This window comes from Pholcus phalangioides, unplaced genomic scaffold (genome assembly GCF_987345545.1).
Source record: "Pholcus phalangioides strain wild (caught in Gottingen) unplaced genomic scaffold, Ppha-v1.0 ptg000015l_1, whole genome shotgun sequence".
NCBI lineage: Eukaryota > Metazoa > Arthropoda > Arachnida > Araneae > Pholcidae > Pholcus > Pholcus phalangioides.
The window spans coordinates 63715050-63742583 of NW_028301608.1; the positions used below are offsets into that span (position 1 = coordinate 63715050).

A 27534-nucleotide genomic window follows, 5' to 3' on the forward strand; every position below is an offset into this window, starting at 1 on the left:
GCGGTTTTTTCCAATTTTTTTGCGCATATTTTCCCCCTTTAGGGAAGCTTCAGCACTTTTTAATGTTTTTTTTCTTTTTAATTTAACGTGTATTTTTGAATAATCCCATGGGGCATATCGAAGAATTTTTAGGCTGGGGTCAGTTAGGCTTTTATAATGTAATATAATAATATATTAGATTACAAAAGTTTTGTAAATGAACTTTTATATAAAATTTTATAGTGTAATCCTGGCTTGAGAGTATTTTTCTAATTTTATGCATATTTTGGTATTTTTAAAGGTATTTTTCAGCATATTTTAACAATTTTTATGTACTTTTTCATTTTTTGACCCTTTTAAATGCATGTATTTTTTTCATTTTTCATGTATATTTTTATATCTTTCATTTTTAGCCCCACACTTTAACATTATTAGATTTGTTACTATTCTTCGCACGCATTTTTGATTTTATGTCTTATCTCGGCATTTTTAAATGAAGGTTTATCCTACTTTTTAGTGTCACATCTCAGTTTTTCTTAGTGCATATTTTGCAACCTTTTTTAGCGCATATAATGTTGGTTCAAGTGATAACAATACCCGAATGACAACATTGTTCATGATTCTAACAAGCGGCATTTACGGTAAAAATAAACGTGAGTGTCTCACCGAGATTGACTAATATTTGTTTGTTTTCTATCCTGTGGAAATCAAGGATGCTAAGAATAAAAAAAATTTCTCAATTCCCTTGGGGAACTTGCCCCGCTGAAAACAATCTACAGACAGACCGAAAAAGTGTTCTTCAGACAGTGTGTTTGTTTACCAAGTATTTTCCTCTGGGATATTTTCTTTTTTCCCTTTTCTCTCTAAAATTAGGAAAGTAAGTCTCCGTCTGTGTTTTCAGTCTCGAGTATAACACCTTGAAGCTTCACAATATTGCAGGAAAAAAACAGTGCTTCTAAAAATATGTGTGTGGGGGTTGGGTAAATGTAATTTTCGACCGAGCAACCTCCCTCCATCCATGACGTCGCATGCCATCAGTCAAATTATTCCTTAATTATCAGATACAGTGTCCCACGATCGACTGACTGTATTCAAAATGGGATATCAAGAAAACGGTGACAGATATTAAAGTCATTCCTGCGGAATATAAATGTGGGAAGTCAGGAATTTCTGATACGTCATTCAAGTTGCAAGGGGGATGTATAGTCATTAAAATAAAAAAAAATTATTTTTTTATACCGACATCCCTTTTTATACGAGTCCAAAAACCTAATTAGAACGTTGTTGCCTTGTCTCTCCTGATACCAACAAAACAACGATTATTACCCAAATTTTCTACAATTTTTGTATTCAAATATCTCTTCGAATATTGCGCTTGAAAAAACGTGGAATTACTTCGAACATTTATATTCCACAGGAATGACTTTAATGTCTGTCACCGTTTTCTTTTTCTATCCCATTTTGGAAACCGTCAGTCGATTGTGGGACACTATGTAGTTTCGTTATTGTGTAAAAAAACAATGTGAATTCTTAGTGTAGGAATGGAAAAAAGACGAGGCACCCATTTTAGAGATATGCCATTTATTTTACTAAGGGCCGCCCGACAAATGAAAAGTAAATTGACAAGACAGTAATTGTGAAGACGTTGTTTCATAGTGTGTTAATAATGAAAATGTCGAATGTCATAATGTGTCTTTTAAATCATAAAATGTCATTTAGCCGTTCGCTCCCTTTTTCTCGATTTCTAAATGCTATTGTTTAACCCAGTGATTCTCAACGTGGGCGTTAATGCCCCCTGGGGGGAGCGATGAATGTTCCAGGGGAGCATACGGTATAACATAGGGGTTATAGTTATAAGCTATGGGTATAACATAGGATTCTATGGGTTAGATTGCCTTGGGGGCGATGGGAGAGAAAAATTTCTGAAGAAGGGGGTGATGGGACAAAAAAAATTCGGAAACTATGGTTTAACCCCTTGAACTCTGCAATTTATTTTCAGGCAGCACTGCTCAGATAGACAATTTAATTTCCTTCGTTTCAAAAGGAGGGATTGATATAGAAACACTGTTTTCTTTCTAAAATAATTTGTAATTAGTAAAAAAAGAATTTGCTTCATACATTTACATGAATGTTTCTTATATATACATAATAGAACATAATTAGTGTCGAAATATTCTTCAATAATGTTTAACAAAAGTACAGTACAGTTCTCTTCTTTTAAAGAAAAAGGTATGTGTTTCAACATAATGCTAATGAATTTGCAACAAATTCAAACAATGTGAATGTAAAAAAATGTATTTTACGATGTAAAATATCCCTGTATACAATATTCATCCTCACCTATATTCGGGTTTATTTTAAAATACTAATTTACTTCAAGTGTATGATATTTCTCAAAACGCTCCGGAAGATGCAGTGCTACTTGGCATCGTTTGCATTTTTTATGCAAATTACATTCAAACTGCTAATAGAAGCATACAAACAAGTGTACCAAAGCAATAGACTCGCTATGACTTACATATACATCTCTCATAAAAAGTTTCAACAGTCAATAATTCCTGGCGAGTGCAACTCGTCATTGTCAGTTTTCTCAAGAGCTGGACTCGTCATTTCAGTTCAAGGGGGTTAATACTATAACTGCATGTGTAAACATGTTCAATCGCTGATTTGATTCATATAATTAATTAATTAATTAATGTCAATATAAGGATGACACGTTTTCATGTTCTCGAAAATGAAACTCCAAGTATGTACAGGAACGTAAATTCAGAAGGAAAAGATAGAATTGTTATTATATAATATAGTATTTCCTGCTTTATATGACCGTCAACGTCATTGTCAAATAATCTGAATTGGAAGAAAAGAAAAAAAGACCACAGAGAAAACGAGGTGGACCTTGAAGAAGGATTTGATAAAATACCGTACATATTTCACTGCCAGAAAGATCAAGACCGTCTCGAATATCAAAACAATTAACGAGACCCCGATTTTCCGCGACCCGATTTGATAAATCAAGGACGATTGTGATGATCTTGATAAAAAAAAATGCGAACGGTATCCGATGGAATATACAGTCGACGCTCGATTTTACGAACCGACACGCTTTTACGAACTACTAGTCCTCTGGTACCAAACAATATATAATTTTTTAGTGTCTTTCCCATTAATAAAATTAATTGTTCAAGTCCATACGAGTTCGTAAAAAACCAGCGTTGACCGTATACTGTGCTGTAGTGGGTCTCAACCTGGGGGGGGGGGGCATGTAGCCCGTTTGTGGTCTGGGATATTCTAAGATGGAGTCATGAGGTTGTGTTTGGAAGGAGCACAGAGAGACGTGGAAAAAAAAGTTCACATGATAAGAAATGAACCTTTTAAGTGAAATCTGATCGGGAAAAAGTATGATTCTTGTAAATTGTATATTGTATTTATTTCCAGAATAAAGTAGAACTGTCATCATAGCACGTGGGCCCATCTAGGCATGGTCCGGGGGCTCATCTCCATAGGCAGCCTACACGACGAGATCTGGTATAGGTATTATGATTTTCGAGGGTGTGCGAGTAAAATACACTGCTGGCCACCCAAATTGCAACACCAAGAAAGACAAGAGATATCGCAACAATATTTATTTTGTAGATAACATATTGACCAAGCATCAAATGATTAAATTTATAGACTTCTGTGAAGTGTGGTTCCTGCCAAAATCAGTAGCCAGAGTAGCCGCCATTGTTGGAGATCACCGCTGCCACACGCCTCGGCATTGGTTCAAAGAGACTTTGGATGTGTTCTTGGGGTACAGCAGACCAAGCAGCTTCCACGCGTTGCCAAAGTTGATCTGGTGTGGCAGTTGGGGATGTAATCTGGGTCAATCGTTGAGCAACCATGGACCACATGTTTTCTATCGGCGAAACATCCGGAGAGCGAGCTGGCCAGGGAAGCAATTCGATCTGGCGATTGACGAAGAACCTTTGGACAATGCGTGCCACGTGTGGTCGCGCATTATCCTGTTGAAATATGGCTGTGGGCAAGCCCTGAAGGTAAGGAAGGACAACTAGCTCCAACACCTCGGAGATGTAGCGCTGGCTTTTTAAAGTACCGGCAATGCGTACTAGAGGAGTGCGAGAGTGATATCCAATACCGCCCCTTACCATAATACCCGGTGCAGGACCAGTGTGGCGGTGCATAACGCAGCTGTTCAGCATCCTCTCTCCACGGTGTCTCCAGACTCGAATCCGACCATCGTGGTGTTGCAGACAGAAGCGTGACTCGTCAGTAAAGACAATTTCATTCCATTGTGCCGTCCACATCCTTCTTTCATCGCACCATTGGCGGCGGAGACGTCTGTGGTTCTGCGTCAAGGGTAGACGAAGCAATGGACGTCTTGCGGACAGACCACTCTGCTGTAAACGGTGTCGAATGGTACGCGCAGACACTGGATGATGCGGTACAGACTAAATGTGCTGTGCTATGGTTCGTGATGTGGCTGAGCGATCCGTCACTGCCATACGCACAATACGCCTGTCATCACGTGAAGTGGTGCACTGAGGTGGATGCGATCGAACACGTCGGTCCGTCGTACCCTCCTGCATCCAACGATCACATATCCGCATTACAGTTGTTTGGTTTCGTCCAACACGACTACCGATTTCCCTGAAAGATAATCCACAATCTCGGTAGGCCACTATCCTTCCTCTGTCGAACTCGGATACTTGATCAAAAGATGATCGCTGTTTTCTACGAGGCATAATTGATCGTTTTTTTGAAAAAACCACAAGAAAAACACAATTGCCGTACTTCAAATCGTCGAAATCTCCAAGCCTTAAATAGCACTTTGAAGTGGCGCCACAGGCGCGCGTGATGTGCGTCTGCGCTGAAATTCTAATCATTTGCATATCTCACCTCCGCTAATGCATGTTGTAAATTTCATATTATTTGCATGCTTCCTTCAGGGTGTTGCATTTACGGTGGCCAGCAGTGTATTTACGCTGTTACACTTCCAGCTAAGTACGGGGGCCCCAGAACATCACTTTGCTACGGGGAGGGGGGGGGGGTAAGTTTAGATAGCCTGACATAAAACCTTTACAACATAGGCGGAGATAGACTTGAAAGTCTGGAGGAAGGAGTTCGATAATGATTGCTGGGGGGGGGGGGCATAAATAATGATGATATCAACTCATATATATATACATACATTAGATCAGTCGGATCCACCTTTGACGCTGAGGGATGTCCTCCCATGGATCACACTCATGGGTCCAGAGATCCGCCTTAGGGGCCGTTCAAGTATTACGTAAACAAATATTTTGCCATTTTTGACCCCCCCCCCCCCTTGTCAGCAAAATTTCGTCATCAGCTCTGCCCCTCTGAATCCTAACTCATATTTTCATAAAGGGTGGTTGATGACGTAAGCATTATCCAAACCCCCTCCGCCCTTGTCATCAAAAGTCAGCAAATCGGAAACCCCCTTCCCCCCCCCCCCATCGATGATGATGTAATACTTGAACGGCCCCTTATCTATAATTTATTATTCAAGAGAACATCACTTCTGGATGAGGATAAGGGCCCCTAGATAACACGGGGAGGACACGAAAAGAGTCAATGGTCCAAAGCGGGGCCATGAGAGAAAGAAGGTTAAGAAACGCTGCTGTACCATATTTAGATTTACCGTGTTTCTTGACCTTTCCGGGCCATACTTTCTTCTCGTGATAATTATCCAGGACCCTCACTCTCATCCAGGAATAAGACCCTTCCTATTTGTTGAATTAATTTGCTCAGTAAATTTAGAGTGCTGTTTTAAAATAAGGTCGGACCCCTGGGGCAAAAGTTCAGTGAGCTCTTGTCTTGGGTTTTATGCAGGGAAGTCTCACCATCATGCCCCCCTCCCTTCCCCAGACAAAGATACTTTCTTGGAGGTGGGGGTGATTAAGCTTGAAGTAATAGCTTACATATTTACATAATTTCAAAAATCGTCAGATTCCGTCGTATAGGTCCCTCCAAGAACATGGGATCCCAGGCCATGCACGATCCATGTGTTAAGATGATCCATTTGTTCCACGAGCAGTTCTGCTGGATTCAGAAAGCACAGTCACACTTCTTTCTAACGTATTTCTTGAATACCGTGCTCTATAATTGAAAGTTTTTTTTTTTCTTCACAGCTGTCTGTGGGCCTCATAAGCATGTCATGCCCCCCCCTCCACTTTCCTCAGATCTTCACCCGTGCCCCCCCCCCCCAAAAGAAAAGTGCTCAACTTCTGGGGATTGCGGACCACTCCATTGATTTGGAAACGAGTCGCGGACCACTTCATTGATTTGGAAACGAGTCGCGGGCCACTTCATTGATTTGGAAACGAGTCGCGGGCCGCTTCAGTTATCTGAAAACGTGTCTCGAGCCACTCAGGTGATATAAAAATGTGCTGTGGTGGTCTACTTGAGTCATCTGGAAATGTACCTCCGGTCACTTGAGTAACATGCAAACATACCCCGTGTCACTGGAGGATGATTTGGAGGTGTGCGACGGGTCTCAAGTGATTTGGAAATGTACTTAGGTTCGCTTTGAGTGATCTGAATATGCGCCGTTATCAGCTTATATGATCTGGAAAAAGCACCACTAGCCACTTGAGTGATTTGATAATCTTTCGTAGCCCACTCGAGTAGCTTGGTTATTTGTCCTGCGGGCCATGGTTTGAGCATGTACGCATTAAAATATCCCTGGACCACAATAGGGTTATATCGAAATTCAGTGAATATTTTGTAAGTGAATCAGAGAAATTAATATATATTATAGTTTTACGACAGAGATACAGGAAACTGGATAAGTGAGGAGATATCGATGTTTCAGGAAAGGGAAATTCATCTCTGCCCTCACGGGGGGACACGAACCCCGGTCTCTCGTTCGCCGGACGACTACTCTACCAACTATGCTATGAAGACAGATAGAATTTCCTCTCCTTGGAGCGCATGTATATGCTGAATGGCTCCGTGCAATGGACAGTGGCAACATTCTACTAATAGCTCGCAAATGACATGAGGTCCCCGTGAGGGCAGAGATGAATTTTCCTTTTTCCTGAAACATCGATATCTCCTCACTTAGCCAGTTTCCTGTATCAGTCGTATTAAAAAGGGAGAGTGACGTCTTTCATCATATTATAATTTTGTTTAATTATAATTATAGCAAAAAATAACCGTTTATTCTTTATGTTTATTATTATGTACGAGCATATGAATTTTTTTATTCCCTTCCCCTCGTCGAAATTAATTGCATTCACGAAATACATAGTAAGAAGTGACATGATTCGGAAGCCATGGCATACGAATATTACAAATCACTTTAATTAAGAACGAAACTGTTTGATATATCAGTCTGTGCTCAAATTAGTACTTAGTTACTAAATAAATCGGCTTCTACAACATCTAGAAAGTTCTCTGAACAATCTAATTCATACGTAGGATTTATTTGATTAATAAGGATGAATATTTTTAATGGGTGGGCGATCGCTCCGCATTTTGGCAGTTTGATTGCGAACTTCACTAATGTATGCTTTCTTGTGTTACTCAGCTTCGCCTCGGATTTCCGCTCGGATTAAAACGTCTCTACAGGCCTAGAAAAAGCGTTGATAAAGATCCTTCCGGATATATTGTGGATCGTGCTACCGAATAACGGAAAAATATGCCATAGACCTATATATAATTGCGCCTTCAGAAATACATTTTTTTTTCAATATACGTATGGTGATTGAAAAAAGAAATGTCTCTGAAATGCGTTTTTGGATAGTTTTGCTTGTAAGTAAGTGTCTATGTTTCAGCTCCATCGTCAGCGCTGGTAGGGCATACATACTTTTTTAGCCCATTGCCCCCTTTGGACCATATTTTTTTTTTGTCGAGGTTTTCCGCCTTACTCAGGACCCCTAACCCTCATCCCAGAGTGAGACCCTTTCTATTTATTGAAATGAATTTGGTCTAAACTGAATTTGTAATGAACAAAAAATACAAGATCAATCTCTGGAACCATGGGCCAGGCACAGATCCAGAAAGGGGGGAGGGGGTGGATAGATCATCCTTCCTAAGTGTACTGTATATGGGAAAAATAGGTCTGCGTGAAATACAAGATGATCCAACGGACCTACACAGTATATTCCCCTTTCTGGTGCATCGCCTATCCTGGGCTTAGAGTTCAGCGAGCTTCCTTCTTGTGAGAGTTCAATGCATGGTCCTCTCAGCGTCATGGGTCCTTGGTCAAAATGAGGTTCTGAGACCCCATACTTAGCTGAAAGTATTTATATACTCAACTAACATATTTACATACTTACACTCAAAAATCATAGCACCAAACCTCATCATGTCCCTCCCCCTGAACATGCGTACCCGGGTCTTGGCCTAGTGAGGACATGGGCAAAGATGTCCCTGGTTCCATGGACAGCTCTGATGGGTTCTAAAAGTGGTCGAATTTTTTTCAACATATTTCACTTAAGAACGTTATTTCTTGACAGCAGTCTGTGTCCCCCAATCTCAAACACAAAAAATCGTCATTTGTCGAGAAAGGTATGCGAAGTTGTAAATATATTCTCAAATCCCCGAAAATTGCAACTGGCGGGAAATTAAGCGTAACTGAGATCATGTAAGAGTATTCATATTTATCATATAAGGTAAGATAATTTTATTTATGTAATCAGGAAAAAAAAATTCGGGCTAAGCTGGCTTGTAAGCCCCGAAAAATAATCATCATTATATGTGTGTATTCAATATTTTTGATAATAATGAAAAAAGGAAAAGAAAAAAAAAAATCCGCATACAGGTATATATAACTTGCTATAACACCCTGCGCTAACCGGGTTTCTTCAATTACTGGGAGGGTTGAAAAAGTGGCAAACAATTACAAAGGAATAAACTATAATACTGACGGGATTAAAGAAGTTACAAACCATTGTAAAGGCATATATGCACGTCAGAAACGCATTGCTAGGGAACCACAGTAAACATTCCAAAAGTGATTGCCGATGCCCAGGAACCATTGCTGCCCGACAGTTTTTCGTCTATTTTGGGCATTTGCCCTTCTCTGACGAATTTTTCAAGTAGCCTATCGTTCAATCCAGGCCCTGTTTGGTATATATCCAAAATTTGGTGACGATTGATCTAAAATTGTAGATTTGTATAGAGAAGATATACACACACAGAGAGAGAGAGACAGAAAATTTAATATATATATAGAAGAACTACGTGGAAAAATTTGTTCATTTTTGTCGAGCTGCGGTCATTTACTGCACGCGAGAGCTAATTAGACCGAGACTTAAAATTTATTTATGACATGAATGTCGCTCTCCACTTGTCAATACAAGATATACAGAAGACTGGATGTTGTCTCCAGTCTTCTGTATATCTTGTATTAAAATTTATTGCCGATTCCGAAAGGCAGCTTCTTTTATACCACTGAGAAGTTGGTGCGCTAGCTCTTCGGTGCGGGACTTCAGCGGTAGTAATGTCTTCCCTTGGTCATGTCGCCGTTTCGATTGCACCATTGCGTCAATAAAGTTCCTGACAAGTAAGCACCGAGTAATGAACTCGCGACATCTCTAATCATTCTATGATACTTTAGGTGGGTATCTTATCGACCTGGGCTACCGCGCCCTATATGTGGCAACCAGAATGGAGTTAATTATTATTATTTTTTAAATCGCCATCTAATGACGAATGCAAGATAAAAGAAACATATTGTGATGAAATTTTACGAATTAAAAGGATTTCATTACAATATCAAACAGAGAATTTAAATCTTCTTGAGTTAACAACCACGACGTTAAATTTATACATTTAAAAAAAGAGAGATGGGCATGAAGATTTTTCAGTTATAAAATTGTGGAAGTAAAGAAAAAATTTTAGCAGCTAAATACAAGAAAAATTTATGAAAACGAGTTTCATTTCGTTTGGGTAACTGTTTAGTATGACGTCTGAATTGTGTCCCAGATTTATGTAACATCAGATTGAGATGACCACGTCCTTTATAAAACATTTCTAAGCATTTATAAACATCATATAATTATTTTATTATAATTTATATTATAATTATATTTATATTATTATAATTTATAAGTAGGGGGAAATGATTTTAATCTTTGACGTCAGTAAAGAATATAAATTCAAGTAAGCTTCGTTAAATACAAGAATAAACTAGACATTTTTATTCAAAAAAATCGGGACGGCCAAAATTATGAGGAAATAACCCAAGTGTAAAAACTAAAAATAATCCAAATTTTCAGAAAAAGTGTATTTTTGAATTGAATATCTCAAAGAAAATAAGACTGCATATTTAAGAAAATAATTTCAATTTTCGGAAAAAAGGTTCTAAAAAAACTTCAATAGAAAAGATTAAAAGAAAAGCTTCAAGATTCGGTGTTTGATCCGGATTATGCTAATTAATTGCACACTATTATTTTCTTTTTCTATCTCGTGAGAGCATTTGTGAGTTGATGGATGACACCTCTAATAGACCGCCTCGAATCATGCGTCCACGAAAAATTGCCCTACAATTAGGAACATCAAGGCCGGGTGAAAAAACAAATATTTCTGCTACGGAAAAATTATTCAGCTTATTATTTATCCAATTTAGGAATCTGCTGATGTCAACTGCTCGTCAGATGCCAATTACGAAGTCGTACATTTTCAGTTAATTGATAGCGTCTCCGAAACATACGCCGTCTTCATTAAACATCGTAAGTTCGTGCCCAATGACATTTTTTACCTCTGTTTCTTCTCTTGCCTCAAAATGGTCAGGAACTGACCTTCACTGAGATCTGTAGGCATTTACCAATTTACTACTGCAATACAGTTACTGCACTTTAACACGTTTGCATTCTTCTTAATTCCTAGAATCTAGTCTAATTAACCCCATAAGCATGAATAAGATGACTGGTGTGACGAAATAAACAAATTTGAAGTGATATGAAGACGAAATGCATAAAATAATCTACATAATTGTCTCACCGTTATATGTGGTAATCGTGCTTAAGGTATCTACATTGAAAACGTCATTTTGGAAGAAAACATCTATTTTTATTTCTTATGAAAGCGCTGTTTCTTGTGATTCTAAAACAGGCCTTGTTTTGTTTATATGACTGTAGTGTGACCTTAGAACCAAAGTTACGCTCACTTTAGTGTTGCGTTTTTAAATACGGTACAAGAAATCTGAAGATAAAAACTTTAAACGCGTTTAACGAAGAATGCTATTTTTGACATTTTACTTGAGTTTGAAACATAACTGAAAATCTATTCATTGTATCATTACGAAATTTTAATACAATATTATAATATATATTTTTGAGGGTTATGAACCAAAATCTCTAGGGTCTATCACATATATTTCTATAATTACAGTGTTTTACGATATGTAGGATGAAATTTCAAAAAATTTACACGTAAATTAACAAATTCAAGTGTAACTTTACGAGCATACCATACAATCCTCTAGGATTTGGTTGCACTATTTACTATCTGAATGTCCTGTAAAAATAACAAAACATTCCATTCATAGAATTTTTTGCAATTGTATTTCGAATATAAGACGAATTTTGCTCAAAATTCGACACCAAAAATGACTTTTTCATAGAAAATGACATAAGTAGTCTAAAATTCATTATTGTTTTTATCATTTGAGACGCTTCCTATCAAAAAATTTTATTGAAGTTCACTCCAGTGTCATTTTATAGGAAAGTGACGAGAAAAGTAGTCGGTTACCTTAAAAAACCTGTCAAATTAACAGGAATTTTTTTTTTTGTTCTCTCCCCATAACAATTTTATTTGACTTTTTTTTTAAATTTTGTTTCTTAATGGCCTTGATGAAAAATTTTTTTGCCCAAAACGAGCAATAAATGGTGAACAAAAAAGTTCACCATTTATTTCTCATTTTGGTTTCTGTCCGTAGTTAGCTTTAAACTGTAGTGCTGATTGTACCATGATCTATGTACGTGTGTCATGGTTCTTAACCTTGAGTCGTGGTCGCAGGGGCTTCCGAGGTGGGTCGTACGAATTCAGTTACAGCCTTATCTCAAATGCAATTATTGCGCCTTGGTTTCATTAATTTCGACAAACCAAACTGATCTATAAGTCGAGTAGTTGACCATGATGTTGATTTTAGGTCACAGGTTGAAAAGTGTAAGAACCCCTACTCTATGTGGTGCATGTAGAGATGTTATGTGTCAAAATTGAAAAAAGAAATTAGAAGCAAGTTATTAACGAGTCAATAAAGTCACCGAACTCAGCAGAGAAAGTTGATAATTGAGAATTTTAATTGTTCCGATTTCGCTAAATCTTTTTAAGGATACGAAATTTCACGCAAAAAAAGTTTTGGGGAATCAGTTGCTGTAAATCAAGAAACAATTCCGCAATTACTATCTTGTTCAATTGCCAAAATATTAAAGCGATAAGAAAAAACAACCATCTGTGATGCACATGAAATAGGCATTTCATTTCCTCATAGAACAAAAAAATTTTATTCGCTAATAATTTTTACAGATCTCATTGTAATTAACTTTTAGATTGTAATTTTGGTGTTCAGTCAGATAGCTGATGTAAAAGACACATTCGCGACAAAAAATTATTCTATTCGCATGATTGTGCAACCGTTTCGTCAATAGCCTTCTATACGCGTACTTACAAAACATTTTGACTTTTTTCACGAAACCACATTGCGTAAAGGTAGTATCAGCTGATCCTACTTGATCATGACATAATCATTTGATAGTAGATCGGTTGTTTCGTGCCATGTTGATATAATAGTATCTGCAAATAATTTTTTTTTCCATCCTTGGCAATGAGATTCACGGCTAAGGAAAAACGTTCACGGAGTTTGTGTGTGTACAGATGTCATAAATGATTGCTAAGAATGCTCCTTATTTGTCCTATATCGTAATTCATGTATATGTGGATTTATTAACTTTTTTTGTCCAAGTGCACTCAAGGTAACATTTGTCTGTCTATTTCGCGCTCTTTCGTCATGTTTTTAATCGAAATATGCACAAATGAATGACACGATTTTAAAAATTTGTATTTTCAAAACTATTGCACATATGCGCACATATTGTACATCTGTGATATATAAAAATAAAGAAAAACATTCAAAGTTTTTTTCAACTTCGCTAAATAGATGACAGCACTTCCGTAGAACGCAGTAACTGAACCATTCTTTTGTTTTTTCAGTTAAAAATTTCTGAATGCACGCTGCACAAAAGTTGCGGAACCAACCGTTGAATATTGTAACACACAAAAACTTTTTTCTCTCATCGTCACTATATTTAATTTCAGACACTGTATTCTACGGAACCGTTGTCATCTATTGAGCAATGTTGAAAAAAAAAACCTGAATATTTTTCTTTATTTTTATGTATCACAGATTATATTATGTGCAATAGTTTGGAAAATATATATTTAATTTTTAAAATCGCTTCGTTCATTTTGTGCAAACCCTGTATCATGGTTTGGAAAAGAAGATAATCTGAAAATTTTTTAATTTGTTTTATTTTGAACTGTAGTTTCCAACTGAGTATATGAATATGCAAGAGTAGTTTTCACAACAATCACGAATCTAACTAATGCATTCGACTTTTCCTTTGCAATAAGTTTTTCAATAGCATTTGATGCGCTTGTTATTTTGACGAGAAGTTTATAAGTACTGTATATATATATTTTTTTTTGATAGTTAGACGATGGCAGTGAAGAAGTTGGACGAAAAACATAAACAGGTAACGGATTTCACTGACGTGATCGGTGGGAACGGACCATGGCAGAGGACGATATTCTGGATGATATTTTTCTCTGGATTTCCTTGCGCCTGGAATACGCTCCTCATGTCGTTTCTAGCACCCAACACCGATCACTGGTGCGCAAAACCTTCGAAATATGATAACATATCGGATGAAGATTGGAAGTTACACGGAATTCCGTCAGGTTAGATCAGAAAAAATTCAGTTTCGATTTTCTTCATATCTTTCTTTTTTTGTTTTGCAAACTTCAGTATAAAAATGCAAGTAAAACAAATCAAATCTTTAAAAAATGGACTGTCACTATTGTTATAAAATATAGTAAAACTTCTACACTTTTGCAGAATAACGAACAACATTGAGCCTTATTTGTTATTTAACTTTGCTGATACCTTCCTTTTATCATTCAATTTTTAGACAAAATGTTTAGATGCTTTTTTAGGTTAAAAATTTTAATACGCTTTTTAAATTTAAAATTTTAATATGTTTTTTAAATTTAAAATTTTAATATGCTTTTTAAATTTAAAATTTTAATATGATTTTTAAATTTAAAATTTTAATATGATTTTTAAATTTAAAATTTTAATATGCTTTTTAAATTTAAAATTTTTAAGACGCTTTTCAGACAAAATTTGAAGGCGCTTTTTTTAGATTGAAAATCTTTAGACACTTTTGTAGATTAAAATTTTTAAGACACTTTTTTTAGATTAAAATTTTTAAGATTCTAAATTTTTTTTTTAGATTTAAAATTTTGGATTTAGAATTTTTAGATTTAAAAATTTTGGATGATTTTTTAGGCTCTTTCAATTTTATATACTTATGTAACAAGTTCAAATTAGGAATGCTTTTTTTCTCCATTTACATACATGTAAAATATTTCTATTCAGAATTTGCTGTTCAAAATTTTCTTACTAACTATTTCTGATCACGTGGCTTCATAGTAGGTGTGTTTCTGATAAGTATTTTCTCCCATATATGTATTAGATAGTATCAATGAAGACAGACATTGTAAAATGTACCAATTCGTCAACACGAGCCAAGGCAACGTTAGCTCGATTCCGTCGAATATGAACAACTTAGTGGGTTGTGATAGATGGGAGTACGACGATTCAGTATACAAAAGTACTCTGATCAGTCAAGTATGTAATTTCGAGACATTTCTAATAGTTTTCAACATTACTTTATCACAATCCTTTTTTTCTTTTTACAAATTTAATTTGTGAAAAGATATTTTTTTGATATAAGTTCATTTCTTGAGCTGGAGAAAAAAAAAATCACTTCTTTTCAATTTTTTTTTCTTTTCTTTCCAACAGTGGAATCTAGTGTGTGATCAGGCTTGGACCATCTCGATGACAAATTCTGTCATGATGATTGGGTCACTTGTATCTGCCATCGTCATAGGTCAATTTTCTGACAGGTGTGTACTATGATGAAGAAAAAAAACATATTTATGTTTTTGGATTCATTTATTCCGAAGAATGGATATTCATCTCACAAAATTCTTTTTTTTTTTGGTAAGACAGATTAGGACGAAAACCGGCTCTAATGGCTACCGTGTTGATCTTAGTTATCGGTGGCATCGGTAGTGCGTTGTCCACTTCCTACATAACATTTGCCATTTCACGTTTCTTCGCCTCACTCGGTAGTGGCGGATTGTTCGTCACTGGATTCATAATACGTAAGTGTAGCAATACTGGGTGATTTTCTTTTATTATTTGAAAGAAAAGAAGCAAACAATGTATCATATGTACAGTCACGACGTTATATCCCGTATGTAGAAGAAACAACTGAAAATCTTATTAATACAGTCCACGCCGCTTAGTATGATCACATCAGAACCTCAGGGTTTCTGGAAACAATAACTGAATGATAACTATATCCGAAAAAGTACCGTTTTTAGTGCGGTGACCATAGAGGTGCAAATGAAAGGCGATCTCCCCGTTAAAACGTCTCACCACAAAGAGCAACAGACCTAGAACGGTACAATTATTCAATCATTACACGTCAAGCATGCATAGTAAGAAAATTTGATTGTAGCACTACACATTACACAGAAACAAACTTCCCAATATGCCTACAACAAATGCACAATTCGTGAGAAGTTCAGAGAGGAATATGGACGAGGTGTATGTGTGGTTTAGTAGTACGGTGACTACACATCCCGTTCGACCAAACGTATGGTAAACGGGTATTGGTAAAAAGGGACACACTTTTTCCCCCACGTATTGGTTGCAAAATGTTCAATCGTTTCCATTTTTTATTCTATTCTAAGACGGGACCTCCTTTTTTCCTTAAAGCAAAAATTCTGCATTTTTATTATTCAGCCACTATGAGGCGTTAGAATGGAACTGTCTAATGTATATCACACACCAATCAAATTTTTTTAATGTACACAATATGTTTCACAGATCCTTTGGGAAACTCTCTTAGGAAAAGAAATTTGAATCTGGTCAACCGAAAGAAACTGATCAAAAACTGGAGGAAAGCAGTTTTTTTCCCGTCAAACATTTGACTTCACCATAGGAAGGTGATTGCAAAAGCAGCTCCACAGTGAATACTATAGACTGATTACGACATCAAGCACAGAAATGTTCGTCACCAAGGGGAGGAAGGGAGAGAACACCTTCCAGCCTCTTACATAGTCTTGCAGCTTGATAACGATAGCTTGCAGGAGAAAAATATTTAATAATTAAGTTTTTGGTTAAGCCTTAGAGCTTCAGACAGCGCAAAAAACAAACACCTTTCGACTGAAAAAAATTTATAGTATTATTTTATGTTATAGTATTATAGTTATGATATTTATTCGTTCCGTTCCTTGCAAAAGTGATAACAATACCCGAATGACAGCATTTTCTGTGATTCTAATAAGTAGCGTCGACTGCAATATTTTAAAATTTTCTTTCTTTCAAATTTTAAATATCTGTGATATATATTTTCGCATAAAGACATATTGATGAAAATGTTTCTTTTAAAACTTTTCACATTTAAACGGTTTAAAATGTTCTTCGCTCATTTCAGAGCTTCTAAACTTTTCTCATCTAATTATAATATTATATAATTAATAATTTTCAATATTTATAACCAGTGATGGAAGTGGTTGGACGTGAGTACAGGTCCCTTTACGGTCTTTCTATGGAATTCGGTTGGTGCACCGGCTACGTGTTGCTCCCACTAGTTGCTTGGCTCATAAGAGACGCTTTCTGGATTCAAGTGGTTGTCATATTTCCTGGTTTGGGACTTCTACTTATGTGGTGGTAAGGAGAAAAATAAATTCTTTTCTTCCTGTTTATTCAAGGTATCCGAATATGTTGAAAACGTCATTTTTGAAGAAAATATCAAGTTTTTTGATTTTTTTTTTTTTTTTTTTTGTGATTCCAAAACAGACCATGTTTTGTATGCACCATGCTCAGAACCGAAGTTATGTCTACTTTAGTGTTGCGTTTTTACATACAAGTTATCCGTGAAGAAAAACTTTAAACGCGTTTAATGAAGAATGAATAATTTTGACATTTTACTTGAGTTTGAAACATGAATTCTAAAAATCTATTTATTGTATCATTAAGAAATTTTAATATAATATTTTGCTACATATTGTTAAGGTTATGAACTAAAATCTCAACTCTATCGCATATACAGTATTTGTCTGATTACAATGTTTTATAGACGATATGTGGAATGAAATTTCAAAAACTTCACACTCAGATTAACAGATTTGGGTGTAACTTATGCGCATATCATACAATCATTTAAATGTATAATATCATAACCTGCAGTAATTTATACCAATAATATAGTAGAACTTACAGTAATAATTTATAGCAGAATTCATAACAAAATAATAGCAGAATTTATAAAAAAAAATTTGTATCATCAGTTCAAATTCAAAAGAAAAAAAAGTAATTTTGAAACTCACAATAGCAGAAAAATTAGATTTCCAGGTTTTGGTTTGAAAAGTACTAGTTTTTGAGCATGTAAATTTTAAAAAGTTTTCACGTACATTAACAGATTTGAATCTAACTGTATGAGCATTAATTGTAATTGTATGAGCATTCCATACAACCCTTCAAATTTTGGTTCACAACGTTTGGTTCATCACACACTAAACGTACTGTAAAAATTACAAAACATTTCATTCATAGAAGTTTTCTCAATCGTGTCTCAAATATTACGTGAATTTTGCTTACGATTTGATATAGAAATGAATTTTTTCATAGAAAATGACTTGGGTATTCCAAAATGTATTATTGTTTTCATCATTTTGGGACATTTTCTATCAAAAAATATCATTAAAGTTCACTTCAGTACCATTTTATAGAAAAGTGCTCTCGAACGTAGTCGAATACTTTAAAAAGATATCATTTCACTTTAGAAATCAAGTTATTCAAAAGAAATTATAAAACCTCATATTTTTCTAATTCGATTAATACTCGCAAGATGAAATTGTCGTACCAAAATCTGGAGGGGAAAAAAACGCCCATAATTCACTGCTGTGATATTTTGTGCAAAAAAAATTAGAAAGCTGAATTTTTTTTTTTATCATTTAAAGTAAAATAGAATCAGAATGATTACGCGAATATATATATATATATATATATATATATATATATATATATATTAAGTCACTTGTGAATACAAAAATGAATATGTAAAATACTGTAGTTTCTTTCAATCTGTGTGAGCCTCTCTCTTCTCTGATCACAGGTTTGTTCCGGAGTCTCCACGTTGGCTCCTGACTCAAAACAGTTTCGAGAAAGCCGAAGTTATCCTATCAAAAGCCGCAAAGAAGAATAAGCGAGACTTGGAGGAAGTGAACACGGCCATCGAAAAATTATACAAGTCTGTTGACAATACAGTGGGTGAAAAAAATTAGTCTTTCGCGTACTTTTTTAAATTGATAATTAGGTATTTTACAGTGTAATTGTTATTGCTAATGTTCGAAATTTAGTCACTATACGTTTTTTTTTGTATGTTTTACAAATGAAAAGTTCATTCTTTGTGTGTTTAATTGATGTTTAACATTCGTAGGATGAACCCGAGGGAAATAAAGGCAGGGGATATATCATCCATCTTTTCACAACTCCTGGTCTCTGGCAGAAGACTTTGAATCTCATCTTCAATTGGTGAGGACTTTTTCTCCCCCCCCCCCCTCGTTCATGCATACAATAATTACAAAATAATACAAAAAGTGAATAAAGAAAGCCGGATATTGAATTTATTATAAATTAAACTAGCCGCGTGAATGTGAGTGCTAAGATAAGGATAAGAAAACACGTGTGAATTATATTATGCACCGCTAAAACGTGAAGCGATAAGATACATGAAATAAAGATTGGAGATATTGTTTATAATCGCTATAAATAATTTTATCATCAGTTATTATAAATAGTTTTATAATTATTCAATAAAGCAAATCAATAAATAAAAATGTAATTCAAATGAAAATTTCTGAAATTTTATGATAAGATAGCTTTTGAAGATAAATAACCTCCGAAGCTGCCTTATCATCAAGCAATTGCATATCAGTCATCAATTTCACCAATCCGGCATCTTTTTTTTTTAAACGACTAAAATTCCGTGCTTCAGAGCCACAAAGAATTGAAAGATTTTCACTTATGTTAGGAGTTTTCCTCAAAGTAAAGCGGAACTTGGCATTATCGAGTAGTTAATTAGCTTTCTAAGGCCGTTAGAAAGTATACTTCCCACCTACTTGCTCTTATACCTATTCTTAAAGACTTCATTAGAAAGAGCATATTGCACTATAATAGTTTGGGCTTGCCATTTTATGAGTCAAATATATTCAATAAAAAAAAATTGTTTCATTTACTGGCTATCTGAAAACAATAATAAATCACAAAAAAAAAAAATTAAAAATGTGAAGAAAAAAAAAGCTCACTGTAGGGTTAACTCCAAGATCGGTAGGAGTTACTAACATCCAATGTTTTCTGTTGCCCAAAATACAGCAGTCTTGATAGTCCGACGTAAACGAGACCGAGACTACCTCGGATTATCCAAAAAAATCGGCTTTTGGGGAGAATCCCTTACACTTAGGCATGGGGGGGGGGGGGGGGACGTGCGCTTAGACTTATGTATTATTACTTACCCTTTACTCTCACCCATTTTTTTCTTAATTTAATGGCTTAGTTCAGTGGTTATCGAACTTTTTCCACCCACGGTTCACGAGAATAGTCTGGAAAAGAATCCCTTCAAATCACTGGACAGGCACAAATCACTACATCAGGGGTCTTCAACGTATGGCCCGCGGGATAATTGTGTCCCGCCGAGCTCTTTGATAACATATGTGTAGTATAGCTTAGTGACCCGCGGGTCTGGCCGAAACTGAAAATGCGGCCTAACTTCTCACGATGCCCCTGCCAGAGGTTGGAGACGCTCCTAGGAGCCACAACGCACACTTTGAGAACCACTAGCTTGGTTCGGTAAGATTATATCTGTCCAGACCAATGGCCTCTTTATAAGAGAGGTTGGCAAGAACCCTTCATATCCCTAGGCCCCGATATGAATGTTATTATATTTTTACATTATAAATTTATCATAGAAAGGCCTGTGGAAAATTCTGGCATGGAAGTCCACTGAAGATCCCGGCCTAGGGATTGAGACCCCTTAAAACTGAAATTATTCGCATTCGTTGAAAGAATCAAACAAAAGAAATACGTAAACCGCTTTAAGAAGGAATTTCAAAAAATTCTAGCATACCCCAGATTACTCGGAACCTCCAAGTTTGGAGACTCTACTGTACTGATATTTGGACTAAATGTATCATATCACTGATAAAACACAGAAAAAATAAACAATTTAAAGAAAAACACTGTATAAAAGAACGCAAAAACTATAGTTCATTTGGCTCTGAGGCACAGAATCCAAAAGGAAAAGAAGCTGTTGATAATTAATTGTTGAAGACTATATTACCAGTATTTGAACTTTAATATGGCTATTTTGCAGGATGGTAATCTCTTTCGTATACTACGGCCTTTCTTTCAACACCAACGATCTCGCCGGCGACCCGTTCATTAATTTTGCCATCGCAGGAGCTGTGGAATTTCCGGCATATTTGATATCACTCTTCGTTATACAGTCTCTGGGTAGAAGATTTCCTCTGATGGCGACTATGGTTTTGGGAGGATTGGCGTGTTTAGTAACCATATTCCTCACAGGAGGTGAGTCCGAAATGTACATCTAACGGCAGTTAGTAATATCCAGACAAATCTTGCTTGGCTTCTCATCTTGTTGAATATAGCAAATTTTCATTATAACCTTAAAACGCATCTCATGGCTAACTTCATAGTTTACGCATTCTATAATTTTTATTAATAACAGATAATTATTTATCTTCTTCATATAAAATACGTTATTTTTATGATGGTGTGTGTCCCCATAAAAATTATTTGTATATTTTTATTTCTTTTTGTTAAATATAGATCTAGCCTGGATCAGCATGCCTCTAGCAATGATAGGAAAGTTCTGTATCACTGCAGCTTTCGGTATAGTCTACGTGTATACAGCAGAACTATTTCCAACGGTTGTGAGGAATACAGGAGTTGGAACATGCTCAATGTGCGGCAGAGCTGCCTCCGTATTGGCCCCGTTCGTTAAAGAGCTGGTGAATAAATCTTTATTCTTTGATTTATTAATAACTTGGATTTTATTATAAATCTTTGATTTTTTTTTGGCGATAAAAATTACATTAAAAAAAAAGTAAATTATATATATATATTTCTTTGTTATATATATTCAGGGGCATGCAACACATCCTGCAGTTCCTTTAGCCTGTTTCGGAGGTCTGTCGATAGTCAGCGGCTTTCTTATACTCATTCTTCCTGAAACCAATCTCTGTACAGTTCCAGATACTCTCCAGGAAGCTGCTGATTTCGGCAGGTAAGACCACCATATCTCAAAAGACTTATACCTGGGATCACTCGTTAGCTCTGTATGTTTCACGACACTTTTTCTCGAAAGACTATCATTATTAGCTGTAAGAGTTACTAAAAGAGAATACAATGATACCTCGGCTATCGAACGCCTCGACTTACGAATGTTTCGGCTGACGAAGATTTTTTCGTGATTTTTCTGCCTCGGCAGACGAATACGGATTCGGCTAACGAACATTTTTTCAGGAATGGATGCACGTGCTAACATAAAACAGCCGCTCGTGCTCTGAATTTTAACGTCAACCGTCATCAGAATTACTATTACTACTACTATACTCTAGCCTGAATAACTCTTGTTCCACTCGAAATCTTCTTCCAAATACCTCCACTTCTATTTCTGAAATTCGTGCATCTATTTCATGTAAAATGAAAGATTCAGATTATAGAAAATGCATTGGAAAAAAAAGTAGCCTTTGTTCTCAGAGCACGCGTTCTTCCAGTGCAAGATTCTTAGCATCAAACTGAACAATCTGGACACATTCTAGGAGCTTGTCTTTTCTTTCTACATGTATCAGAGACAGAAATGAGCTGACAAATCACAAATGAATGAGAATGCCCTACGAACTCGACTGGGTTGTGGCAACGCCAACTTTAGTGGACTGAAGCTGGTGTAAAATAAAGAAATCTTAAGTATCTCCTATGTTCCTGTAGATTCTCATTTATCCAATTTTGAAGGTGTTCGTTTTAGCCTTCTGTCAGTTTTTGTATTTTTCATAGCGTTTTCATAGCGTTCCTGGGTATTTTAAAAAACTTATCTTTAAACTTTCGGCAAAACTTAGAACGAATCAAACGACTTTCTATAGAAACCTATGGAAAATCACGTTTTGGCTAACGAACGTGGTTCCGGAACGAATCCCCTTCGTTAGCCGAAGTATCACTGTGCTTATTTCTTTTAGAATATTAGTCATCACACCTTTTTTTGAATTATGTTAGGTACTTTGAATTTCATTGGTTGCTCCTCTTTAATTAATTTCGATTGCATTTAAATATAAAACTTTCAATTTCTTTTTTCTTTTTTTTTAGTTATTTATTAGTTATTATTAACACTTATTTTTTAGTTATTATTAACACATTCCTTGTGTTAATATTGTAATTTCTTTCCTTCTTGTTACAAATAAAAATATGTTATTTCATTAGAGAAAAAATAATACTGAATATTAATATAACCGCTCAATTTGGTTTCCAACATCAAAGAATTTTTCCCACAATTCCACTCAATCAAGAAAGTAGAATAACTTCTTTTTATCAATACACATGGTTTCTTAACTGGGGGTCCATGGTCCTTTTGGGGGTCGGGTCCGTGAGCTTGATTGAGAGAAAATTCAACTAAGTACATTTTTTCATACACTGAATGAAATTAAGTGTATTCATAATTTCATTGAGGAATCGACACGTATGCAGTTGGATGAAATTACAAACATCTCTCAATATTGCCGATTTTTGTTTTTGCCCGCTATGTGCATGTTGAAGTCGTCAAAGAAGAATTCTTATTTTGTGAGTATTTTTCGGAAACTGCAAAGGCTATCAATGTTTTCGAAATGATGAAAACATTTTTGCACAGATAAAATTTTGATTAGAAAGAGAAACTTCATTCAATTTGCATTGATCGAGCTCCTACGATGCTTGGTAATGCATTTGGTTTCGCTACCTTTGGTGAAAAAAAGAAGCTCTTCAAAAGTCATGTTTCTCTATTATTGATTTTTTCACAGATATGTACTGTCAACAGAAACCTTTCCATCAACTTTGAAAAAAAAATTCAATATCCATAAAAGTTGTTAACTTTATCAAAAGCAGATCTTTGAACCATGGAATTTTTAAAAGATTTTGTTTATGTAAAAAAAAAATTATATAAGCGGAAAGTGTTTAAAATACACATTTAACGTGGATTTAATTTTATTCTATCTCTCGGACGCACACATTTTTTGTTCTTCCAGAAACATCTGATGTCTTCACAATAATTTTAATCCAAGAACTGTCACCACTGATTTTGATTCATAAACAAACTTTGAAAATTCGAAACATGTCCAACTTTGAAAATATACCCGGCCCCTTGCGATTCTGCTTTAGTTCAGTGTTACACTATAAAAGTTTTGTAAAAATCTGTTATCAAACTTTTATGGTTTGAAAAAAAAAAAATTTCATGTTTCTAAATGCAATATTCACAGAAATATTCGAATATCTCTGTGAATATTGCACTTGGAAACATGTAACTTTTTTTTGTTGGCATCAAGAGAGACAGGGCAACAACTTTTTAATTGAAAATTAGGAAATAAAAATTAGTTAAAAGAATTTTATTCGGAAATTAGATAAAATTTTATCTGTTGAATATGTCATATTCTCGAAAGTATTTTAATTTATTCATTTGTTTTCTTTCTAACTGGGGTTTAGGAAGAAATTGAAAGTTCGAACATCGGGAGACCAAATCTCTCGCCTCGTCGATTGCGAGACAGGTAGTGAAGTCAGCAAAAGTACAACATCCGACAGAGGTATGACGATGCATGATGATGATGACGACGACGATTTATCAAAAAGGCTTTAGTCAGTCTTCAGAAACTGCATATTCGACAAGTCGATCGTTGTAAAGGGGGGAAAAAACTGCATTTTTTGCTGCTTCGAAACTATGAACCAAGGACATAAAATGATATGCGACATGTTATTCCGTACGCAATAAGTAATAAGCGTACATGAACCGTTCCGCGGGGTGCGATTTTTCAAAACATTCTCTCTATGTTGCCGTATCGTATTTGAGGTGACTTTCGACTGATTTTCTTGTATTAATCTCGGATTCGAGCAAGCGCAATCAGAAGCACTACTGTGATGAAAAATATATTTGCCTATTACTTATAATATTTCTTTTGAAATCAATTCACTCAAAAAAAGGATTATTTTACTGAAGCGAATCAACAGTTTTTCAAGCGTTTGCGTACGATGAGTTATTTGTACAGATATTTTTCAAACAGTATTCATTTGTGCTATATAAGTACAAAAAAATATGGTGCCACATAAATATGTATAGAGAATGTACTTTCTGTGATCTAGAAAGGAAGCGGAAAAAATAGAAAAAAATAGAAAAAAAATGGGAGGGAGGGTACGAGGAATTATATGTTGCAAACCCAGACGTGATTTTCTCTTGTTAAGTGGATCATAAAAAACAATATCACGACTGACTAGTGAGCTATTTCCCCTAATGAAAGTATTATATGGATCCGAATATGAAAAATTTAAATCCGACAACTGTGCCTTACTGAAACAGATATTGCTGTACATCTATTGCTGCTGCTAAACCGCACACGCACCTTGTGAACATTCTTCTTATGAATCGGTGCCGGTCGGGAACTTTTGCGTGTGTGTGTTCCTAACTTGTTTATGATTGTCTGAGGAGTGCGTGTTGTGATTGAAGTGCTGCCATCCATCGTCCAAATTGAAAGCGAAAGTCATTGTTGCCTAGATAATGTGTTGGGGGAGGGGTTTGCCTGAACTCTGTGAGAAAGAGACTTTTTCAAATGAAAGACCGACTTGTATTCATGCCTTGAAGTTGGAAAACTGCAATAGAGTCAAGACTTGATTGTCAAGTTGAACCGACGTTACTGTGTACCCAGTGGGATTAAACCCGGACTTTCGCAATATGGAGCCATCACAACCAGACGGATGCCATATTATATTCACTAAAAAACTGAGAGTTGCTAGTTTTTTTTTTTATTGAGATGAACACCATAGAAATTTAATTTTATAAGTGAAACTTTTATGATGAATCAGGAAAATTGCCACTTTTTTTTCTTTCCTCGTCAATTGTTAAATTGATGTTTTTTGTGGCAGTACTTTTTCAACAACAAAAAACTTCACCCTAGTCTCTGATTAAGTTAGAGCTAGGGCCGACCATCGTTCCACTGATCAGAATTTCTAGGGCTCTACAACTTGGTTTTTTTCAAAAGTTGTGAAAAATTAAAAAAGTATATACCCACACGTATTATACAATTACGAATTGACGGTTTATAGCAGGAGTGCGCAACCTCAGGCCTGCAAGCCAAATGCTGCCCGCCAAGGGTTTATATCCCGCCCGCGAGAGGTTTTTCGGCAGAAAAGTATCAGTAGTGAAAGGCTCACCATATTTCCTTTATTAAAAAAAAAATACAAGAAATTAAGATCCATATGGGACATCGCTAATTGTTGCCAAAAACTTATGAAAGGCAAGTAAAGTATCCAACCATCGCTAAATTTGCTGAAAAATCGCGATAATTAGAAGGCTATAGCAAGTTGCAATTGATTAAAATGTAATTCACTAAAAATAGTGATACTTACCAAATGTTTAGGATTGATAGGGTGGTCAAATGATGCGTTTCCTGGGACATTACTGCAGTTTTCCACAGTTTTGGAATCCGGCCTTTTTGTAAAATGCCCTTATTCTTCCCTATACTTACCTAGTTAAATTTTTATTCTCTTTAGATGAAATCAAGGATTAAAATTATTTCCCCAACTTATGAATTGTGTTATGATAATTATGACAGTGAATATGAATATGCATCTCACATGCTTGCATGTTACAGGGTTTTTATTGAACTCATTGCTATCCACTTCGATTTACAGCAGTGCTTCATTTCCCACCATTGGCAGTTTTTTTAATGATTTTAGCAGTAATTGTCAACTTTGCCTAGTTTTGGCATCATTATTGGTAACAAATGGCGATTAAAAAGTTTACAAAAGCCATGGATGACCGAAAGCACGGGAAAGCCCAGTGAAATGGGGCACGCGGACTGTGAAAGGTTGCGCACCCCCTGATTTATAGCAAATGTCCGTGCACGAATTTCAGGAAGATACTCCAAAGTTGTTGATCTATGACGTGAATATCCATCAGCTATTTTAATTAATGCTACCAGATCCATCCAATTCTCGTTACCTTTCTTGGAATGTCATTCGAATGAAACGGCCTTTAATTCGTTGCTGTTGATAAACGCTTATATGTTTGCTTACTTGCAAAAAATTAGTTTATTTTATTAATTCTATTTTCTATTTGCATTCGTACATCATTTGCATATCAACGTCCTTATACACATTTAATAAAGCAAAAATATGTACTAGTATTTTTTTAATGTATAATAAAAAAAATAAAATATCTTTTGTATCTGGTCATTGGAAAAAATATGTTATTGAAAATCTATGCTTGTCAAAATTAATTACGCCAAAAAGACAGCCGAAGTGTGAAATTTGGCCGCTCCTTAGTTCTCTCATGGGGTAGGATGACAGGGCTTCATTCTAAATCTTATTAGCACATTTTCGTTTTCTTCTTTTACTCTTCGAAACTGTACAAGCTAGGCCCCTCCTCCTGGAAAAAATTCTGACCTGGGAACCTGATTCCATAATGTCTGATCATGGACCACTGTTACCAGACTACTGCTACTTTAACTGTACACGCACCTCGTCAGAGGCGTACACGAGGGGGGGGGGGGACATAAGGAGTCATGCTCTGAAGCCGACCAATAGTTGGTGGGGGGAGAGTTAATATTTCGGGAAGAAAATATACCCCTTATGTGCTATTTTAAGGTTACGTTGAAAACGTCATTTTGGAAGAAAATGTCAATTTTTTCATTTTTTTTAGAAAACACTGTGTATTGTGATTCCAAAACAGGCCTTGTTTTGTTTATACGACGCTGAGAATCGAAGTTACGTCCACTTCAGTGTTGCATTTTTACACACAAGTAATAAGTGAATAAAAACTTCACAATTTCGGGTTTTTAACCAATCAGCATTTTCACGCTGCACACAGCGCAGAAATTCTACTCCTAGGAAAACCCGGCTTTAGGGACAGTTTGTTAAGCCGGGTTTTCCTAGGAGTAGAATTTCTACGCCGTGCAGCGTGAAAACGCTGATTGGTT

General features: G+C 35.7%; 1 protein-coding gene across 1 annotated transcript in view; it reads left to right on the plus strand.

Annotated features, from left to right (window-relative positions):
• The window catches only part of LOC149076483 (organic cation transporter protein-like), a 45456-nt gene extending 18666 nt beyond the window's left edge, over positions 1 to 26790 (plus strand). The window contains exons 2-12 of the mRNA XM_089244055.1: positions 13661 to 13908; positions 14706 to 14860; positions 15035 to 15138; positions 15245 to 15399; positions 16807 to 16975; positions 18423 to 18573; positions 18747 to 18841; positions 20679 to 20893; positions 21155 to 21336; positions 21472 to 21611; positions 24053 to 26790. Coding sequence (XP_089100181.1) covers positions 13668 to 13908; positions 14706 to 14860; positions 15035 to 15138; positions 15245 to 15399; positions 16807 to 16975; positions 18423 to 18573; positions 18747 to 18841; positions 20679 to 20893; positions 21155 to 21336; positions 21472 to 21611; positions 24053 to 24203 — 1758 coding nt within the window. The 5' untranslated portion in view covers positions 13661 to 13667 and the 3' untranslated portion in view covers positions 24204 to 26790. The remainder of the gene's footprint in view (positions 1 to 13660; positions 13909 to 14705; positions 14861 to 15034; positions 15139 to 15244; positions 15400 to 16806; positions 16976 to 18422; positions 18574 to 18746; positions 18842 to 20678; positions 20894 to 21154; positions 21337 to 21471; positions 21612 to 24052) is intronic.
• The last annotated feature ends 744 nt before the right edge of the window (positions 26791 to 27534 follow it).